At 36.2% G+C, this 17470-nt stretch overlaps 2 protein-coding genes across 5 annotated transcripts; one reads left to right on the forward strand and one right to left on the reverse strand.

Moving 5' to 3' along the window:
* The first annotated feature begins 355 nt into the window (after window positions 1–355).
* On the forward strand, window positions 356–2182 carry LOC113296404. Its single transcript, XM_026544716.1, has 6 exons — window positions 356–446; window positions 734–891; window positions 983–1038; window positions 1342–1445; window positions 1538–1865; window positions 2103–2182. The coding sequence occupies exons 1-6, from the start codon at window positions 414–416 to the stop codon at window positions 2180–2182; spliced, it is 759 nt and encodes a 252-aa protein (XP_026400501.1). The 5' UTR covers window positions 356–413.
* A 10186-nt stretch (window positions 2183–12368) lies between these two features.
* LOC113293658 lies at window positions 12369–14620 on the reverse strand. Of its 4 annotated transcripts, none has more exons than XM_026542227.1 (5): window positions 14490–14620; window positions 14311–14397; window positions 13647–13785; window positions 12914–12951; window positions 12372–12798 (listed from the first exon to the last, which is right to left on the reverse strand). In XM_026542227.1, the coding sequence occupies exons 2-5, from the start codon at window positions 14345–14347 to the stop codon at window positions 12755–12757; spliced, it is 258 nt and encodes an 85-aa protein (XP_026398012.1). In that variant the 5' UTR covers window positions 14348–14397; window positions 14490–14620; the 3' UTR covers window positions 12372–12754. The 4 variants fall into 4 exon arrangements, with proteins under 4 accessions (XP_026398011.1, XP_026398012.1, XP_026398009.1 ...); XM_026542224.1 differs by having other exon boundaries at window positions 12373–12801; window positions 12885–12951; XM_026542225.1 differs by having other exon boundaries at window positions 12376–12798; window positions 12885–12951.
* Window positions 14621–17470: the final 2850 nt, after the last annotated feature.

Here is a 17470-nt window from a genome sequence, read left to right on the forward strand (position 1 = left end):
AATTGAAGGAGGAGAGGAGGGTATCTAGAGAGTTGTCTTGCCAGGTGAAAATTGCTAAGTTCTTTGTTTGAGTTTCTGTTTAATGATTGTTATTAGTGATGTAGATACAATTTTCTAATTTCTAATTACTCATTTTTGGTTTTGTGGTCCTGTAGATATATGATGAAGCGAAAAAGTTCTCTTATCAGACTGGTGTTAAAGTCGTTGTTGCATATGGTGGAGCACCGATGCACAAGCAGGTTTGTTGCTCGCCCGCAAACTTATTTTGTTTGTATTCACTGGCTATTAAAGATAGTTATTAAGAAATGAGATCTTATGTGTTGAATCAGTGGGAGATAGCTGTTGATTGCTTCTATCGACGATGAAGCTTGAATAAGTATTGAGCTCGAGCACAGTGGAGAAGAGATGCTGAGATGAATTCAGGTGGAAGAAAAGGGGATCTTATGGTAAGTTTATTTATTTGTGTATTTTTGTGGGGATTTAAGGGTTTTTTATAATCTAATTGAATCTTGGAAATGATATAGAGGTCTAATTGAATTATTTGTTTAGGGTTTTGGTTATTCAATGCTTTTAGAGATTAGGGTTCTTATCAGGATTTGAAATTGTTGAGTTCCCAATGATGATTAACTACCGTGTTTATTCTTTCTTATTCGTGTTCAGTGACTTGTGGGTCTTTAATTGATTCTATCTACAATGGGTTTTTGACAATTTTGTTTCTTGTTTGCATACTAAGCATGATGAAATTGAAGCAATGTTTTTTAAAGAGAGAGCCATACTTGAAGCCAAGTACCAGAAGATGAAGATTGTTCAGGAAATGACTGAGATTATTCTTGGTTTACAAGGAGATGTTCCCGCGGATTCTCGAAAAGGAGTTCCTTATGTTGGTGGAAAGTAAGATTTCACATCATTTTTATTATTTCATTGCAATAAGATCATATAATTTTATTTGGATTGACTTATTATTTTGTTTGGTGTGTTGTAGCAACAAGGTTGCTGCTTGTGCAAAGCATTTCGTTGGTGATGGTGGCACAACAAAGGGTATTAACGAGAACAACACAGTGACTGACTGGCATGGAATACTCAGTATTCATATGCCTGGTTATTATAATTCAATCATCAAGGGTGTATCAACCATCATGGTTTCGTACTCAAGCTGGAACAGCGAAAAGATGCATGCTAACCGTGATCTTGTCACTAACTTCCTCAAAGACACTCTTAATTTCAGGGTAGATAGAAAACCCTCTTTGAACTAGACCAGCATTAGCTAAACTAATTTGGACTAAGAAAAATGAAGGCATGACTGAAAGACTGTTGTTTCTATTGCTTGAATTATGTGTTAGGGATTCGTCATTTCCGATTGGCAAGGTATTGACAGGATTACTTCACCAGCAGGCACCAACTATACTTACTCCGTCCATTCTGGGATTAATGCCGGCATTGACATGGTATGATGGCCATTTTGACATAAAATAAAAGTTCAATGTTAGAACTACAATAAGTTACTTTGACATATTAAATGTTTTGGGTATTTCTGCAGATCATGATTCCAATGAACCACACTGATTTTATCCATGATCTAACATACCTGGTTGGGAAGAACGTAATCCCCATGAGCAGGATTGACGATGCTGTGAAGAGAATTCTGAAGGTAAAATTCATGATGGGCGAGCAACCATATGCAGAGACAACGGGGGACAACCTTAACTTAACAATTCCTGAACCTGGTTTGAGCACCATGAAGAACGTTTGTGGCTCTATCAAGTGTGTTATTGTTGTTATCTATGGACGACCCCTTGTGATTGAACCTTATCTATCAGATGTTGATGCTCTCGTAGCTGCATGGCTCCCTGGAAGTGAAGGTCAAGGTGTATCAACATTGCAAGGATGCCTCAAAATACTTTAATGGGCATGGAAGATCGAGAAGATGTCAGAGGTAACCAGTTAAGAGTTAGGATGCCTAAAATAATGTTCCAGTTGGCGACATCAATTTGTTTGAGAAAGAAGCAAATTGTTGTTGCTTATATTGTTTAGTGGTATGTTGTTTTTTATTGTTTATACTTGAACTTCTGTAGTAAGATTTTGAATATTCGTTTTGAATATAGGTAATGATGTAAAGAAGGGAACTGGGGTCCATATAGCGACTCCTTATCCTGCTAAGAAGGCTGGTAAGAGTGACAAATAAAGCAAGAAACTCCAAAATCTGCTGCTACTCCAGTCGCTTGCAACACTTGTAGCAAGTATGTTGTAATGTGCATTTAAATTAAATTCTCAGTTAGTACTGCCCCTTATGTCTTATGGTATCTGAAATATTTTATTTTAACTGTTTACTAGGACATTCAACTCGGAGAAGGGACTAGAATCTCATAGTAACGCAAAGCAGGCTATATCTCACCATCTTATAGTTAATAGTCTCTTTTGTTTTTTACTTCTTTTGGAAATGTGCGAAGGTTTTATCAAATGTCAGTGTACGAATACGAGGGGCCGAGACATTGGAGCCTACACTGTATGTGTGAAGGTTTCTTATGTGGATGATGCTCTTGTCTACCAAGCTACTTCAGAAGTCAGAACTGTTCATGATGTTGTTTCAAATTTTATCACATGGCCCAAAGATAGAATAATCTACCAATAGACTTCTTAATCTTTTGTGATCTTTTTGGAGACTTAACTTTTGGTAACAAACATATCACTGTCACTTTTTTGTATGTTTTTTGTATATCACATTGGTATGTGAATGCTTTAATTCTGGGTTTGGTTTAATTTGAATGAGTCTTTCAGTTTAATCCAATTGTTTATTTACATTTCAGTTTAATCTAGTTGTTTCTTTACATTTCACAAATAGTAGTGACAAAAGTGAAATATATATTCTGAAATATGGGTTTGATCTTATTCACAAGTATTATAAAATAGTTTATTTACAATCATAACTATGTGTTGTCCAAGATAGTCCTACTACACATAGTATAGTTATATCAAGGTACTTCTACAATGCTAACAAGTGTACTCACTGTAATATTCACAATACTAATAAGTGTTGTGTTAAAAATTTCTACGATATGCTACTTATGTTGTCCACGATTGTTCTACAATACAAGCAAGAGTTGTGTTAGGTTATCAAAAAAAATCGAAAGAGAATCACAACATTGACAAACTATTGTCGAACCATGAATCACATCACCCTTTACAACACTTGTCAACCATTGTAGAAAAACTTGGACTTTCTACAATACCCCCGTCCCACAATGCATGAAATGGAGTTGTCGTAGGGGTACTACAACGCTTATCTTGTGTCGTCAATGATGATTTTTCCCGTAGTGAAGGTTGTAGCAGCAGAAAAGGATACAAAGGCTGATATTCCTTCACCAAAATCAAAGGGAAAGAAATCACTTGTCTTGAAAGCTGCTACTCCTTCACCAAAAGCAATAAGGGTGGGAAAAGCAAATGGGAAGAAAGCAAATCTACCCCTGAAAGAAGGTAGAATTCTTTTTGATTCAGCATGTAGGTGGTACGAGGGGTCGCTGCCCCCTCGACCCCCGTAGATGGTCACGAATATTAAATCACATAAATTAGACTTACATATGTATCTACTATTGGTAGTACATATCTTTATGCAGTACCTAGTAATACCTAATAATTTGCTTTTATATACCAGTATGTAGTGTAAGATGGTTATCAATATAATACTACATACCATTATGTAGTGGAGGATACCACTACAAGAACGTAAGTATCTACCACTACATTTGATATGGTACATATGAAAATATGTACATATTGAGACTATATATTGAGATTTAAGTTTTTATACATATTGATATGTTCTGTAATGGTCTTTGATACTTGTTATTATGTAGGTGGTAAGAAAGCAGGTGGAAAACCACGAAATTTATATGGGCTTGTGAAGAAGGTTAAGATCACATAAAATCTTAAGATGAGTAACTTGCAGTTGCAGCTGATCGCTTAAGCATCATATGGAACCTGTTCCTAATATTCTGGTACACAAGTTTTGATTTAGAACATTGGTTGAAGATGGAAGAGAGGTTACAAGAGAGGTTGAGAGCCAAACAAGCATATGAGCTGGTATCCACACCAGAAGAGATGGAAATCGTTTATGGGATTCTAAGAATGCCTAATAGGAAATATTCAGATTTTGCGCTTACAATGAAAAGTGGATGGCGTGAAACTGCATTCTTCAAAAGGGTTTTTCCTGATGCATTCGAAAGTGGTGAAAAAGTGACTAGGCCAATGATTGAGAAGGCAATCTTGAAGATTATTAAAAGAACACCAATTAATGTAAAAGATGATTAAGATTCTCAAGAATCTGAGGAAGACGAGGAAGATGCCGAAGATCTTGTTAGGCTTATCTGCCTATTTATGTGCACTTCATTTTTTTCCTCCATAAAGGATGATAATGCTTTGACTGAAAAATATATTGGTTTCGTTCTTGATCTTGAGAAGGGAAAGAATATTTCATGTCCTGACCTTATCCATTCTTACTTAGAGCGAGAGGTTAATGATAACGAGGAAAATGTAGAAAACACTAAGGGTTGTGTTGGTTATTTGTTGGTAAGATTTTCTTTAATTGCGGTACATATTCCTACGTAGTTGTGTGTTTTCTACATTTTAATAGTATATCTAACACTGCATATCAATACGTACAGCCTTGGTTTTCGGAGCATACCCATTTGGTGGAGCCAGAGCATATAAAGACATAACTTGAAGGAATGTATGTGCCAAGAGTTTATAGATGGAATCATACAAAGATATGTAATGAGTTCCTAAAGGACATTGATCTTTCTAAGAATGAGGTAAACTTGCAGTATATATTCATATGTAGTTGCTTTTTACATTCTTGGATTTGTGATATCTAATATGTAGTTTCTTTTTACATTCTTGTTTTGTGTAGTTCCATGATGAATTCAAAGACGGTTACACATACCATGAAAAATAAATTCTTAATCTTATATGAAGAAGGATTCAAGAGCAAAAGAATACTGAAACTCCCATTGAAGAAGATGACATATATGAATCGGAAGACGAGAAAGAAGATGACAAATCTGAATTGGAGGAAGAGAGAGAAGAGGAAGAGAATGAAGAAGATTGGAAAGTGAAATACGATGAATTTAGGAGTATGAAATCTGTTAAATGGAGCGAAGTGGACAGAATGCAGCAAGATGGCGCAATGGTTGACGCTTCAAAGCTTTTGAAGATGTTGCATGAAATCAAGTTGAAAAATTTCCATTTGCAGAGAGAAGCCAGTGAGGAAGATTATCTTAGATTGGGATGTACACCTATGCAAACAGTTGAAGTCGAAATGCCAAATGAAGATTTGCATGTTGACCCAACAGTTGAAGTCAGACTGCCAGTTTCTCCAAAAGATGCCACATTTGAAGTTCCTTTGTCAGCAACACATACAGTACTAATGGTCCGTGATGTTGAAGTTCAGCGTTGTGAGGTTAGGTACTGGGTAAGATCTAATTTGGAGCAAAATTTCAAAGAGATAGAAGAGAAAAATATCCAAAAACACACACAAGTAAGTAGCATATCAGTTTTTAGTCTAAAGATATTACTGGCTACTCATAGATATTGCTTGCTACTCATAGATATTGCTTGCTATATTAGTATGTAGTCTAAAAAAAACACAAGTAACTAGATTATCAGTATGTAGTCTAAGTATCATTTAAAGTTTACTTTAGCTTATCAGTATGTAGTCTAAAGATATTGCTTGATACTCATAGATACTTACATTAACGTTTACTTTAGCTTATCCTTTAGGTTATTAGTATGTAGTCTAAAGATATTGCTTGCTACTAACAAATACTTATATTCTTGTAGTGGTATGTACTGTTGCATAGCAATACATATTGATACGTAAGTAGCTTTATATTGAGAGTTTCAATTGTTTTTTGCATACTGATCCACTTGAAGTTAAGAAGGTAGCACCAAAGGAGTTGCTTACAACTATACAACAAACAAAGGCTTTAGTTGAATCTATGTCTCAGAAATCTGAAGACTATAACGTTGAATCGGCGGCGGGAGCTTTTCTGGTGTTGGATGTACCTTTTTTTTACTGATATTCCAAGTTTGGAATAGATCGATCAGCTCTCTGTCGGAGAATATTTAAACTTGGCAAACTCTGGGTTAGGAGTTTACATTAAAGAGTATGCAGACCTCCTTCCAGATAGTGGTACTGATCAAAACCTTTGTCTTTTTGGTATTGACTTACAACAACATTTTGAAAATTTAATTGGAAGAGATTTGGAAAATCTAGAATTACACAACAAACAACTGATCAAAAAGAACCAAGTGAATCGAAAGATGCAAGTGAAGTTACAACTAAGCAACAAGAACCCATCCCATCGAAAGATGCAGTTGAAGTTACAGCTAAGCAACAAGAACCCATCCCATCGAAAGATGTAGATACTTTGGAGGTTCCATCACAAGATACTTTGGAGGTTCCATCCCAAGATGTTTTGGAGGTTCCACCCCAAGTTGTTTTGGATGTTGCATCACAAGATGTTTTGGATGTTCCATCACAAGTGAAATGAATATTAATTTGTGCATAGTTTTATTCTTGAGTAAGTAGTTATATTGTGTCGTAGGTGCACAAATTAATTTAGTTATCTTCTACTTTACTAATGAATAATATAGCAGTAAATAAGATTCGTTCCCACGAAGAACTGTGAGTTTTAGTTGTTGAAAGTGTCACAAAGGGGGGGTTTTGTTTTTAGGTTTTGAAAACAAAGTAAATAATAAAGTAATTGATATTTAGTTTTAAACAATAAAGATAAATTATGATCAAGGAATCCTTCTTCGTACTAAATATTCATTAAATTAATATATTCATCTATTTATTGTTAATCACAGATTATTACCAACCGTAGAATAACAGCTAGCTCAGTGCTATCCCCTAAATTCCTTAAATCACGGAGTACGGAAGCTCTCCAATACTAGATTATATTCTTATAAACCACCTAATAGTAGCTCACTCTAGATGTAATTTGGTCGAATGATTTATCTTTCGTGAATTATAGGTTGATCCTAGTAGTTAGACTCTTAGCTCAAGATCTACTTTCTAGGGTGGTTTTTACTCGCAAACCCTCCACAAAATCCCTCTGCAAGGTTTTACGATTTCTACTTTTGTAAAGATTTAATAGACTATTACACTTATCTTTTAAAACTTCACTAGCATTAGATTAATTGATAAAACGATTTAGTTAGCCACCTAAACAATTTTAGAATTAATCATGAATATTCACTGTAGTAAAAACACACGAAAATTTTGTGAATAACTCAAAATAGATTTATTTTATAATTTAAATCATATTTAGCACTAAAAAATCATCCTCAATCAAATAAATAAATTAGCTAGACATAATGGAGTTTATCATAAACAAATCAGAGATAAGGTAGAGTTTAAACTACAAACGAAAAGAAGCTTGAGCTATGTCTCCTGAAGTTGCCACGAACTCGAGCTATTTGTGCATGAATTGAACTCCATAAGCTTCTGAAATTCTATCAGGACTTCTGCTGATGATTCGACCCTCTATTTATAGCTCTTTATAACTGAAATTTCGAATCTTATAAACACCCAACTCTCCTTAGCCGACTCAAACCCTAAAATCGTGTTTATCATCCACCGTTCATCTTTAAAATCATCAGCAAAAGCAGCTGTTGGTGAGTGTTTTCCAGCTGGTTTTCAGTCCATATCTTGCACAAAAACTCAAGATTCTGAATTCTCGCTCAAGTAGTTGAGTTCTCTGCCGCCACAAACTCTCAACCTCCAATATATCGGATTCTGGATGTTCATTAATTCTCGGATTAATCACACTCGAGCACCATATATCCCAGCTGTTTTCTTGGCCAAGTTAACTGGTTACTTCCCTGTGTTCGTATCAACTGCTAAACGAGATAATCTCGTTGTTCTTGCTAGAGATTCTTTCATACTTCATAATATCGACTTCTTCTCGAGCTTAAACCTATTTGACCACAGCAACAACAACCTTTAACAACAACTCGTTAACTTGAGCGTTCATTATCACAGCAGCGTTCTTCTTCCATTAACCACCACCGTTTCCGGCATTTACTGCAATTATCATTACTAACAGAGACCTAACACTGCCACGATTAACTCCTCCTCATATTTTACTCATCTTCAATGGCAGCATCTCCCTGAAACTCAAGCAAACTACAGCCATTAACCTTCCCATCAATACTCAACAGCACATCCATGATTCCATGGCAGCAACCTTCACAGCAGACTCTGTTCATTCTTCTCTCGAGCTTCTTTGTTTATCATCTCAAACTCGTCATCGATACTAGCAGTAGAAACTGCCAGCAACCTCCTGCTCATCGATCACCAGTCCATCATCTTCTGTGTATTTCTCGTGTGCCAGTAACTGCCATTACTCAATAACTCATGACGTCTACTGCTTCACAAATATCCGTACGTAAATATCACAGCCCTGTCTTTTCTTTCATCTATCTCCCATTACGGCTCGATCTCAACTGCCATCAGCAGAAGTAATCAATCCATTCTGGTCTGCCAGCAATGACATCAGCTCCATTTTCTTCTTCTCATGTTAGTAGTAAACAACGCCAGCAACCATCATCACTCTCTTCATCGTCTTCAATAACCCACTGTAACCGCAGTCTTCTTCTCTGTTTCACAGCACTACCATGATTATCTCGCCTGGGTAATCGGAAAACATGGTTCTCCGTTTCAACGGAAAACTCGATTGAAGAATAAAGAGCAGGTGCCCTGAGTTAATAATCGGGTGCCTTTAACAGAATTTAAAATGCTGGTTTCCCCATTTGCAATAAACTGGACTGTGCATACCATTTCTCTTGGGAAGGTCAGCCCTTAACAGGAGGTGCCTCTTAACGAACAGTGAGTGTGCCAATAGCACTTGGGCTCTGAAATGACCATTTTGCCTTTTGATCCCCCAGCTTTTGTTTTGCTCATAACTTCTTCATACGAACTTGGAATGACTTCGTTCTTTCGCCGTTGGCCTCATATTTCCGTCCTCTTCAAGATGAAAAGTAGAAATCTTGTACCTGAACGAGTTCCAATTGGTCTTTGGTCATTCTCCACTTGTAGCTAGCTCATTTTATTGTACAATTAAGTGCCAATTCACTTCTTTTGGATGATTCACTCGTATGGCTTCAGAATTAGGCGGTGGTCATCATGGCCCTGATGGAGGACATCCCTCTGGCGTATATCCAGCGTAGCCTCCTCATGGTGGTCATGGGTATCCACCAGCTGGAGATTATCCAGGTCCCTATGAACATGCTCCACCTCACATAGGTACATGTTCTCTTAATGTAGTGGTATCTACATATATTGAGATCATCAAGGGTTTTCGAGCCATTGTTTCTTTTAACCTGTAGCACGATTTATATTTTCTGTGGAGTTGGCATAGTTGAGATTGGTTCTTAATTTTCAATACCCAATTCTTCCACTTTACTGGTGAGGTTGAAATGAGAAGTACTAAATGAGGCATTGCCTAGATGACTATGTGCATGCGTAGGAACTAAGCTAGCAACAAAGCGATTTGTAATTGGTGTTGTGTTGTCTGTTTACCAATCATTTGATGTTTTTATATTGCAGTTGGTATCTTTATCATGTGAGTAGTGATGCATCCAGGAGGACCCTTTTTCAGTGGAATCAAATTTTGTAGTTGTGGCCTAAGTCTAGGATAACATTCTGATCTTTTACATTAGACTGGTAGCTGAAATTGATCTTGTTTTATGTTAAATTACTGATTTCTAATCTAAAAATGTATGTAACAGGGCATGGACCTTACATGGGTGGTGGTCATAGGTATCCAACAGCAGGGTATCCCCTAGCAGGAGGCTATTCAGGTTCATATGGCCATGCTCCATCTCACGCTGGTACATACTTGTTCTTCAAACCACATCAAAACGACGATGTTGCTCTACCACTACTACAAAATCAACCACAACAAAATGGAGAAGACGATGAAAGTCCAAGAAAGATGCAGCCTATTACTTGGAGTCCTAAAGAAGTTTTAACGTTGAAGGCAGTCTCATTTTTTCTTATTTTTGTACTCAAAACTAAGATTAACAGTAAAAGTAAACGAGTTAGGATTTGCTGTTGGATGCTGGTCTCTGACTCTAAGCTACTAACTATATTTGTTTTGGAGGGCTTGAAACTTGTCTAACATTTGTTTTCTCATGCATTTTGTAGAGTGTAATTCATGGAAGAAAATGGATTCAGTATCTTTGATCCTTGCCGTACAAATGAGCACATAAAGGACAGGCGGAATCAAATGGTGAGGTTTGGTAATGATTGCAACTTCTCACATTTTGGTAAGTATACTTGTGCAACCTCTTATTGAAATGAAATCCCATATTTTACATTAATTACCACGTTTACGAAGACATTGAATCATTGCACGACCACGCAGGCAAGCTCTTAAGGAACATTTTGCATAGAGGTGTAGTTGTAGTTCTCATTTAGTTTCGGAGGGATGCAGATGGTAGTACAAAGTTGTTTGCATTTGGTTCACTAAACAACCTGACGATTCTGATGCCAATGTGGATCTTCAATTGGAGATATACTCATCTGAAACTGCTACTTTGTCTGCTTTCTGGAGATGTTTTTTCTGCACCTCGTCGTAGCTTCCTCTATAAAAGTGGAGTATTTTGGAAAGGTTCATTGCACTGGATTGACCCATCAGTAGAAGGGAATTCTTTTTATTTTAATGTTGATCGAGAACTAAGAATGAAAATGCCAGCCTACTGTTCTCTTCCTAATGTAGGGGATAAAATGATGGTTAAATTCTTCGGGGAGTGTAGGGGTCACTTACATCTAATTGTCGGTCCTGCTTCACTTTCTAGTTTTGAAATTTTGGATGAAGACTGACTACACGGAATGGATTATAAAATATCATGTTTATCCCCAAGAATTGATAATTTCGTATCCACGGCCCCCTGACTTTGATGTATTGCTGGTAGAGGAAGTAGAAAGTAATTCGTCGAAGATGGTATTACTAATCCAAGATAAAGTTTTTCTTATGATATACAGGACAAGAGCCTCAAGGAAATTCATAAACTGGCACCAGGTCATTCAAACCAGTTTGGTCGATCCAATTTTTCTTTTCAATACATTCAGACACTCGCTTGTGTTTGATTGTTAATTGCAGGCTTAGGTGTGTTATATTATGTTTTATCTCGTACGAATTAGAGAAGGTGCTTGTTGGGTTTTACGTGAAGGGGTGCTATTTCTTGATTGACCTTATAATCTTCACGATATGTATTGCCTTTAAGGTTACATTGAAATGTTCAGAAATCGGTGTTGAGAAACACTGATGGTTGTTGTTGATGTGAACAAGCACCATCTAATTATTTGTTCTGTGTGAATTTTATCTTTTGCATACTATCTTCGTGAGTTTATTATGCTAGTTGTTGCATTAGCATTTGTCTGTGTTCTTTAATTTCAGGCATGTATTACAAGTGACCTAAGCGTGATTGTCAATGCAGGAATTTCCACTGGATCCCATATTAAGTTGCAGAACCCATTCTTTTAGGTTTACTAAGAAGTAACATCAGAGGTGAAATCAAATGTGAACCTTGCAGAATAGAGCATGTATTCTCCAGTCAATTTCTGCTCTGTTGCAGAAATTGGACCCAATGAGTTAAACAGCCCTACCATAACCTGAAATTGACCTCCATTATGCAAAAAAATTGTCTATTTTGGTCTGTAGTAGAGTATAAATGCAAAATACCATGTATGCGCATCCCCAGATATGCTTGAACTTTCAAAAATCTAAAATCACATCCAAGTGATATCATTTGCAATCAGGTATTTGCTGAATCATTTGAATTATATCAGCGGAGGAATTATTTCTTGAAGCTTTTTCTTTTATCGGGCCATGGGAAGTTACAGTTTCGGACTCAATTCTTAGGATTGAAACTACAAGGCAGAACATGTGGTTCACAGAGACCATTCTGGTAAAATAGAATTGGAGTTTTCTTTGTTCAACTGGCCGGATCCCATGGTTAGTAGGCCAAACAGTGAGATGTGTCCCATGGTTTCCCTTGATAGCATTTTCCATGCCGTCTCTTTTTTATGCAACCACGGATGAACTTCTGGTGCTGTGACAAAATGAAGCAAAGAAAACATTAACCCTTCCCAGAGATATTTGGCCCATGATAAAAGCACGTCTTTGACGAGTATCTGGACACCCATTTAAGCACTCCCAGTTCAGAATACGGGCAAACAAATGGAAGTAATTTATATAACATTTCTTCTTTTTATTATCTGTTTTCCCTGTTGGAGTTGAAATTTATATTTCCAAGGATTTTGCGGAATGGGTAAATTCAGACGCTTATAGTACCAAAAGGATAAAATTTATTCATCAACCATTCTCAGATCAGAAACTTTTTGTTTCTAATTCATTAAACTAAGTTTATAATAAGGGCCTGAAAAACTACAGGATTTACATGACAATTTCTTAACAAAACCAAAGTTTTGAAGGAAGGTAAACTAACTTGAAGAAATTAAACTTTATATATGATAATTGAATCCTATAGTTTCGTAGTTGCAAAAACCGAATAAGCTCACTTGATACAGATAATACGTAGGTGTGGTGGATGCGTGGGAAAATTGTTTCAGGCCATAGTTGTGATGCCTCACATCCGATCAACTTCTGAACTTTTTATACAAAAATCACGAATAGTGTTTGCTTGACCCCTCTGTTCACGGAAACGGGCATCTTGGGTTACAGGGTTACTAGAACGGATAGGAGGAGAACCCAAGTAAAATGGCGGTGATGCCTGCTGGAAGCAAAAAGCACGGTTAGCCAACACAACTCTGGTTACGAAACATAGAAAGAAATAAAAAGGGGTAGCAGATAACAAACCTTGCCCGCAAAGATATGTGAAAGCTGACCTGCTATGTTTTGGTCGGCAAACTCCCCCCCACAAGGCCTGAAGGTCGCATTATTATTCATATCAATTTACAGTGAGATGTGATTTCAATAAGAACTGAAGTTCATTCAGAGCATAAAGAAGGGAGAGTTCTATTCTAGCATTTACAATCAATAAAATCGTTTACTAACTAAACTTCCTGTCACCTCTTCCAAGTTGTTACAAAGGGAAAATCGGCATGACCATCTGCATTGTTTACCGGTAGTTCGGTGGCCTTGGAAACTGTTGTTGCTTTGAACAAATCAGCTTTATATATATATTTTGACCAAAATAGAAGCTCAAGCCCTTAAATTACACTGAGTTCTGACAGATTACAATTTATGTACCTAACTATTGATAACCGTCATCTACTACTACTAGCCTCTAGGCCATAATTCAATTAATCTTGGTTCTTACACATTTAATCTGAGATTAAATCTCATTCAAGCAAGAATTCTCCTAATCAGGTGTAAACAGATAACTAAGAAATACTACTGGGTGTCTGGGTGCATTTATACTAGGTGTAACCAGCACCATTTTGATTTTAATGAAAAACAGTTTTAGCAATGCAACTATTCAGCCAATGTGAGTTGTATTCGAGATAATGTAGACTTCACTTAAAAGTAAAAGTTTATTTATATATTGCGAACACATTTCAACCAATAAAACAAGCAGGCATCATTTAGTAACAGAGAAATAAGTATAGTCGGACAGACCTTATATTTTGCCTCTGTGGTTTGGGACACATGACTGCTTCATTCCTGTTTCGACATTTCTCCACCATAAACGCAGTCCGAGCTTTTCTCATCTCAATCATCTCAGCCACTAAATTTCTCTCGTTTGTTCTCAATCCTCCTAGACATAATAAATTCACAAGACCAAAGGACAAAACATCAAGACACTACAATATACATGACTTGTATGCAGAGATGTGAAACTTAAAAAGAAAACCCCTTCTGTTAGCACCGTCATTAGCAACAAAGTTTCAACTAGCACAGAGCAAACACGAAAAAAGATCTTAAACACGCCACAACAAAACGGGACCACGTGTCCTGTCTTATGCCCTGCTTACCCAATGCTGGTTGAAGCATTCTTGCAACCAGATAGCGAGCACATATCAAATTCTTGTTGTTTTCTCTTTCCGGATCTTAGAGGTTTGGCACAAATGATGTAACTGAACAGACTCCAAACCTCTAATCACCAAATAACTCCCAACAATGAAAAAATCATTTTATCAGTGACTTGTGTAACTTGTTGGCAATTGAGGGGGCTATTGCCTGTGAGGGTGAGAACTACTTGGGAACCCTCAATAATTTACTTAAAATAAAGGGCCCAAAACATCAAATTCACCATTGCATAGTGGCAAATTCTAAAACAAACCTTGGTTGTTCTCAACTGAATTCCTCCAGTTCTTCATGTCTATTGAGCTTACTCAAACAACCCACTAATCCCTCACAATCAAACCTTCTGCATTAAAACATTAAAATCATTTCAAAATTAAAATCTTTGCACATAAACAAAGTTTAATAAATTAAGCCAAAAAGTATAACAACAAATACCTATTAGGTTTGCAATCAAAGAAACCCAGACCCAACACAAACAAACTGTAAGGAAACAGGCTTAGCCTTAGAGAGAAGAAAGTAGAAAGAGCGTGTGCTTTCTTTCTTTCTCTCGGCTCTGTGTATCTCTGGTGGAAAGAGAAAGAAGATATTTAAGGCCTAGATATTTAGCGTTTATAGATAAATGGACCTAAAAAGGAAAACGGAGATATTTTGCCCCAAAATCAAATGAAAATAATATCTTTTCTAAAAAAACAAAAAAGAAAAAAAGAAAAAAAATCTCTCAATAGGGAAACTACAGGAATCTAACGGCTCGTAATAAAATACTAATATCATTCATTTATCTGATGAGAACGTGTAAAGATAAGTATGACACATCATGAATTTTTAGGTGTTTTCTAGGTTATAGTGGCGATACACTCACCGCGTCCAAATCCTGCGATTACTCCCGATTGGCAATCCAACGTCCCAGGGGAACGTTCTTAACATCGAGATTATAAATGGGTTAATATGCGCCCGAGGTTTGTTAGACGCGGGATTTTCCGTCGTGAGTAAAATCGGTATACGTATCATTTCCGGATACTTTATACCCGTGGGATCTATGAGTAGCTATAAACTTGTAGATATTGTAGGCCTGGTTCAACCTTTTGTGAAGATTCCAAAATGTTACTTGGAGTTCACTTTTGTGAAACAAAAGAACCTTATTAGTTTCTCAAAAACTGACATTTTCTGTTTAATAAAATTATTTTTTCTTTTAAATAAATCTAATTTTAATATTTAAAAAGGAAACAAAATATACATCAAATATAACACTCCTAGAATCATTCATTATTCGTTCTCTCTTTCTTGGATAATGTTTTTTTTCCATAAAAAAGAGGAAGATACCCTCTAACATAACAAGTCAAAGTTTGTTACCAAGATCGGATCGGAATTCGACCAAGGAACGGGTTCATTAAAAAACTGATGATTAAAAGAGTTAAGCAAGCCTCCTAGATCAATTCCTGTCCATCTGTGTTGGGGGTTATAGATATTACAAAAAGCCGCAGTATGAGCTTCCCATATTACATTTAATCTGTTACAAAAAATAAGTTCTGAAATCTTAAAGTTCACTACTTCGTGATTGATACTTTGGAAGTCACTACTAATAGTGTATCTCAGTTTTCTTGCTTCAATATACATTCCTTTAAGCAGCAGCAAAGTAGGCATTGAATCACTCTAAAAAGCTATTTCATGACCACTCCATTGTGTTGCCCATCGGAAAGCAATTTTAGCACCTTTCTTCTCCAGATCTTCTCTGTTGGTAGAATTACAGGTACTTTCCCTAGCTTGAATTGTATACCCTGCAAAATCAGTTAAAGTTAAGCCAATGCCTGATGATGAAATATGATCCATCATGGTCAGAGAAATGTTAATAGTGTAACACATTTTTGCTGCCATCTGTTTTCCAAAGTACATATACCTAGGAATTCATCATGCATTGGGTTATAATATAAAGTTTGAAATAAATTGTATCTTGGGTTATTAATGGTAGCGACACTACTTATGAATTTTACTATAGTGTTAGCCGTAGTTGCATTATTCTGTTTTCCTTTCTAAAACCCAATTACATCTGGCTCTCCAGATGTGCCATGTTATAATACTACAAAACGCAGCCCACTGCATTATATAACCATTTCTGTTAGTGTTAGCGAACCAAGAGTTAAGCCATTCATGAAAAGTAGTATTGTTTTCCACTATATAATACATACAGAAATTCAAGTGCATCCAACCTGTTTTGGATAATGTTAGCTAAAATCTACATGAAATCGTTTATGGTTTTCTTATAGATTGATCTCTCTGAATGACTGTCACTCTCTATATGTATGTTGCAACGTGTTCTATACGATGGTCGGGTTTCAATAATTTCATTTTCTTGTTTGGTTTTTAGGGGAGGATCACCAGTTGTAGAATAATTAAGGAGATTAAAGATCGGGTATGAGTAATCAATATGATCAACAACTTAAGAAGTCAGAGAACAAGAGGGAACAAACTTAAGAAGTCAGAGAACAAGAGGGAACAAAGTTTGTACCCATCTGAAGTAAATCATAATAATAATTCAATAGTTGATCATCTTAAAGCGAGGCTTATTTTTACGGTTTTCTAAGTAATGGTGAATTTCATACATCAAATGGAAAATCAGTACCTAATTGGTCTCCCCATAGCTAAGTTATGCCAGCTACATCTCCAACTCCAAGTCCTTGTGTTCCTAGTTTCAGTAGTAATAATATGTTGGATTTCTGTACCGCGAAGTCTGGTAATACACATGGTACCAAAAACATCATCCAAGGAAATGGTAGTATAATTCATGTGCAACGTGTTTGATGCTAAATCATGCATGATTTTAAGGGAAGTTAGATTTGGTATATATTTTCTTTCCTTTTTAAAGATAAAAATCAAAATTTATTTAGAAGAAAATCCATTTTATTAAATAGAAAACATCTGTTTTTCAGCAACGAATAAGGTTCTTTTGTTTTGTGCACACTCTTTAAAGGAGTGTGCACAAAATTGGACTCATGTTACTTGCATTCCAAATTGCCTAATTCATTTAGTTCATAGTTAGTCTGATATGATAATTTCGAACTTTTTAAGCAACTGCATGTTAATATGAACAATTTTTAACAATCTTATCGAGTTTCTAGTGTGTTAACACAACAAAGTGAAATATTAAACCCGATGTTGTGATGCATTTTTCTACCAATCTATTATATATACTAACATAGTTATCCCATGGGCGGAGGCATAGGGGTGAGCAAAACACATAAATCTAGGGATTCTACGGGGTTGTTCCTGATAACTTTTTTCCCCGAAGAAAATAATTTTTTTTTGCCCCATACACACGAACTTAATCATATTCAGGGGATTTTACCATCTCCAAAGAATCCTTATGCAACACATTGGGTGAAACACACGACACCAACAGTTTGCAACTACCAAACCAGACT

This window comes from Papaver somniferum, chromosome 7 (assembly GCF_003573695.1).
Source record: "Papaver somniferum cultivar HN1 chromosome 7, ASM357369v1, whole genome shotgun sequence".
NCBI lineage: Eukaryota > Viridiplantae > Streptophyta > Magnoliopsida > Ranunculales > Papaveraceae > Papaver > Papaver somniferum.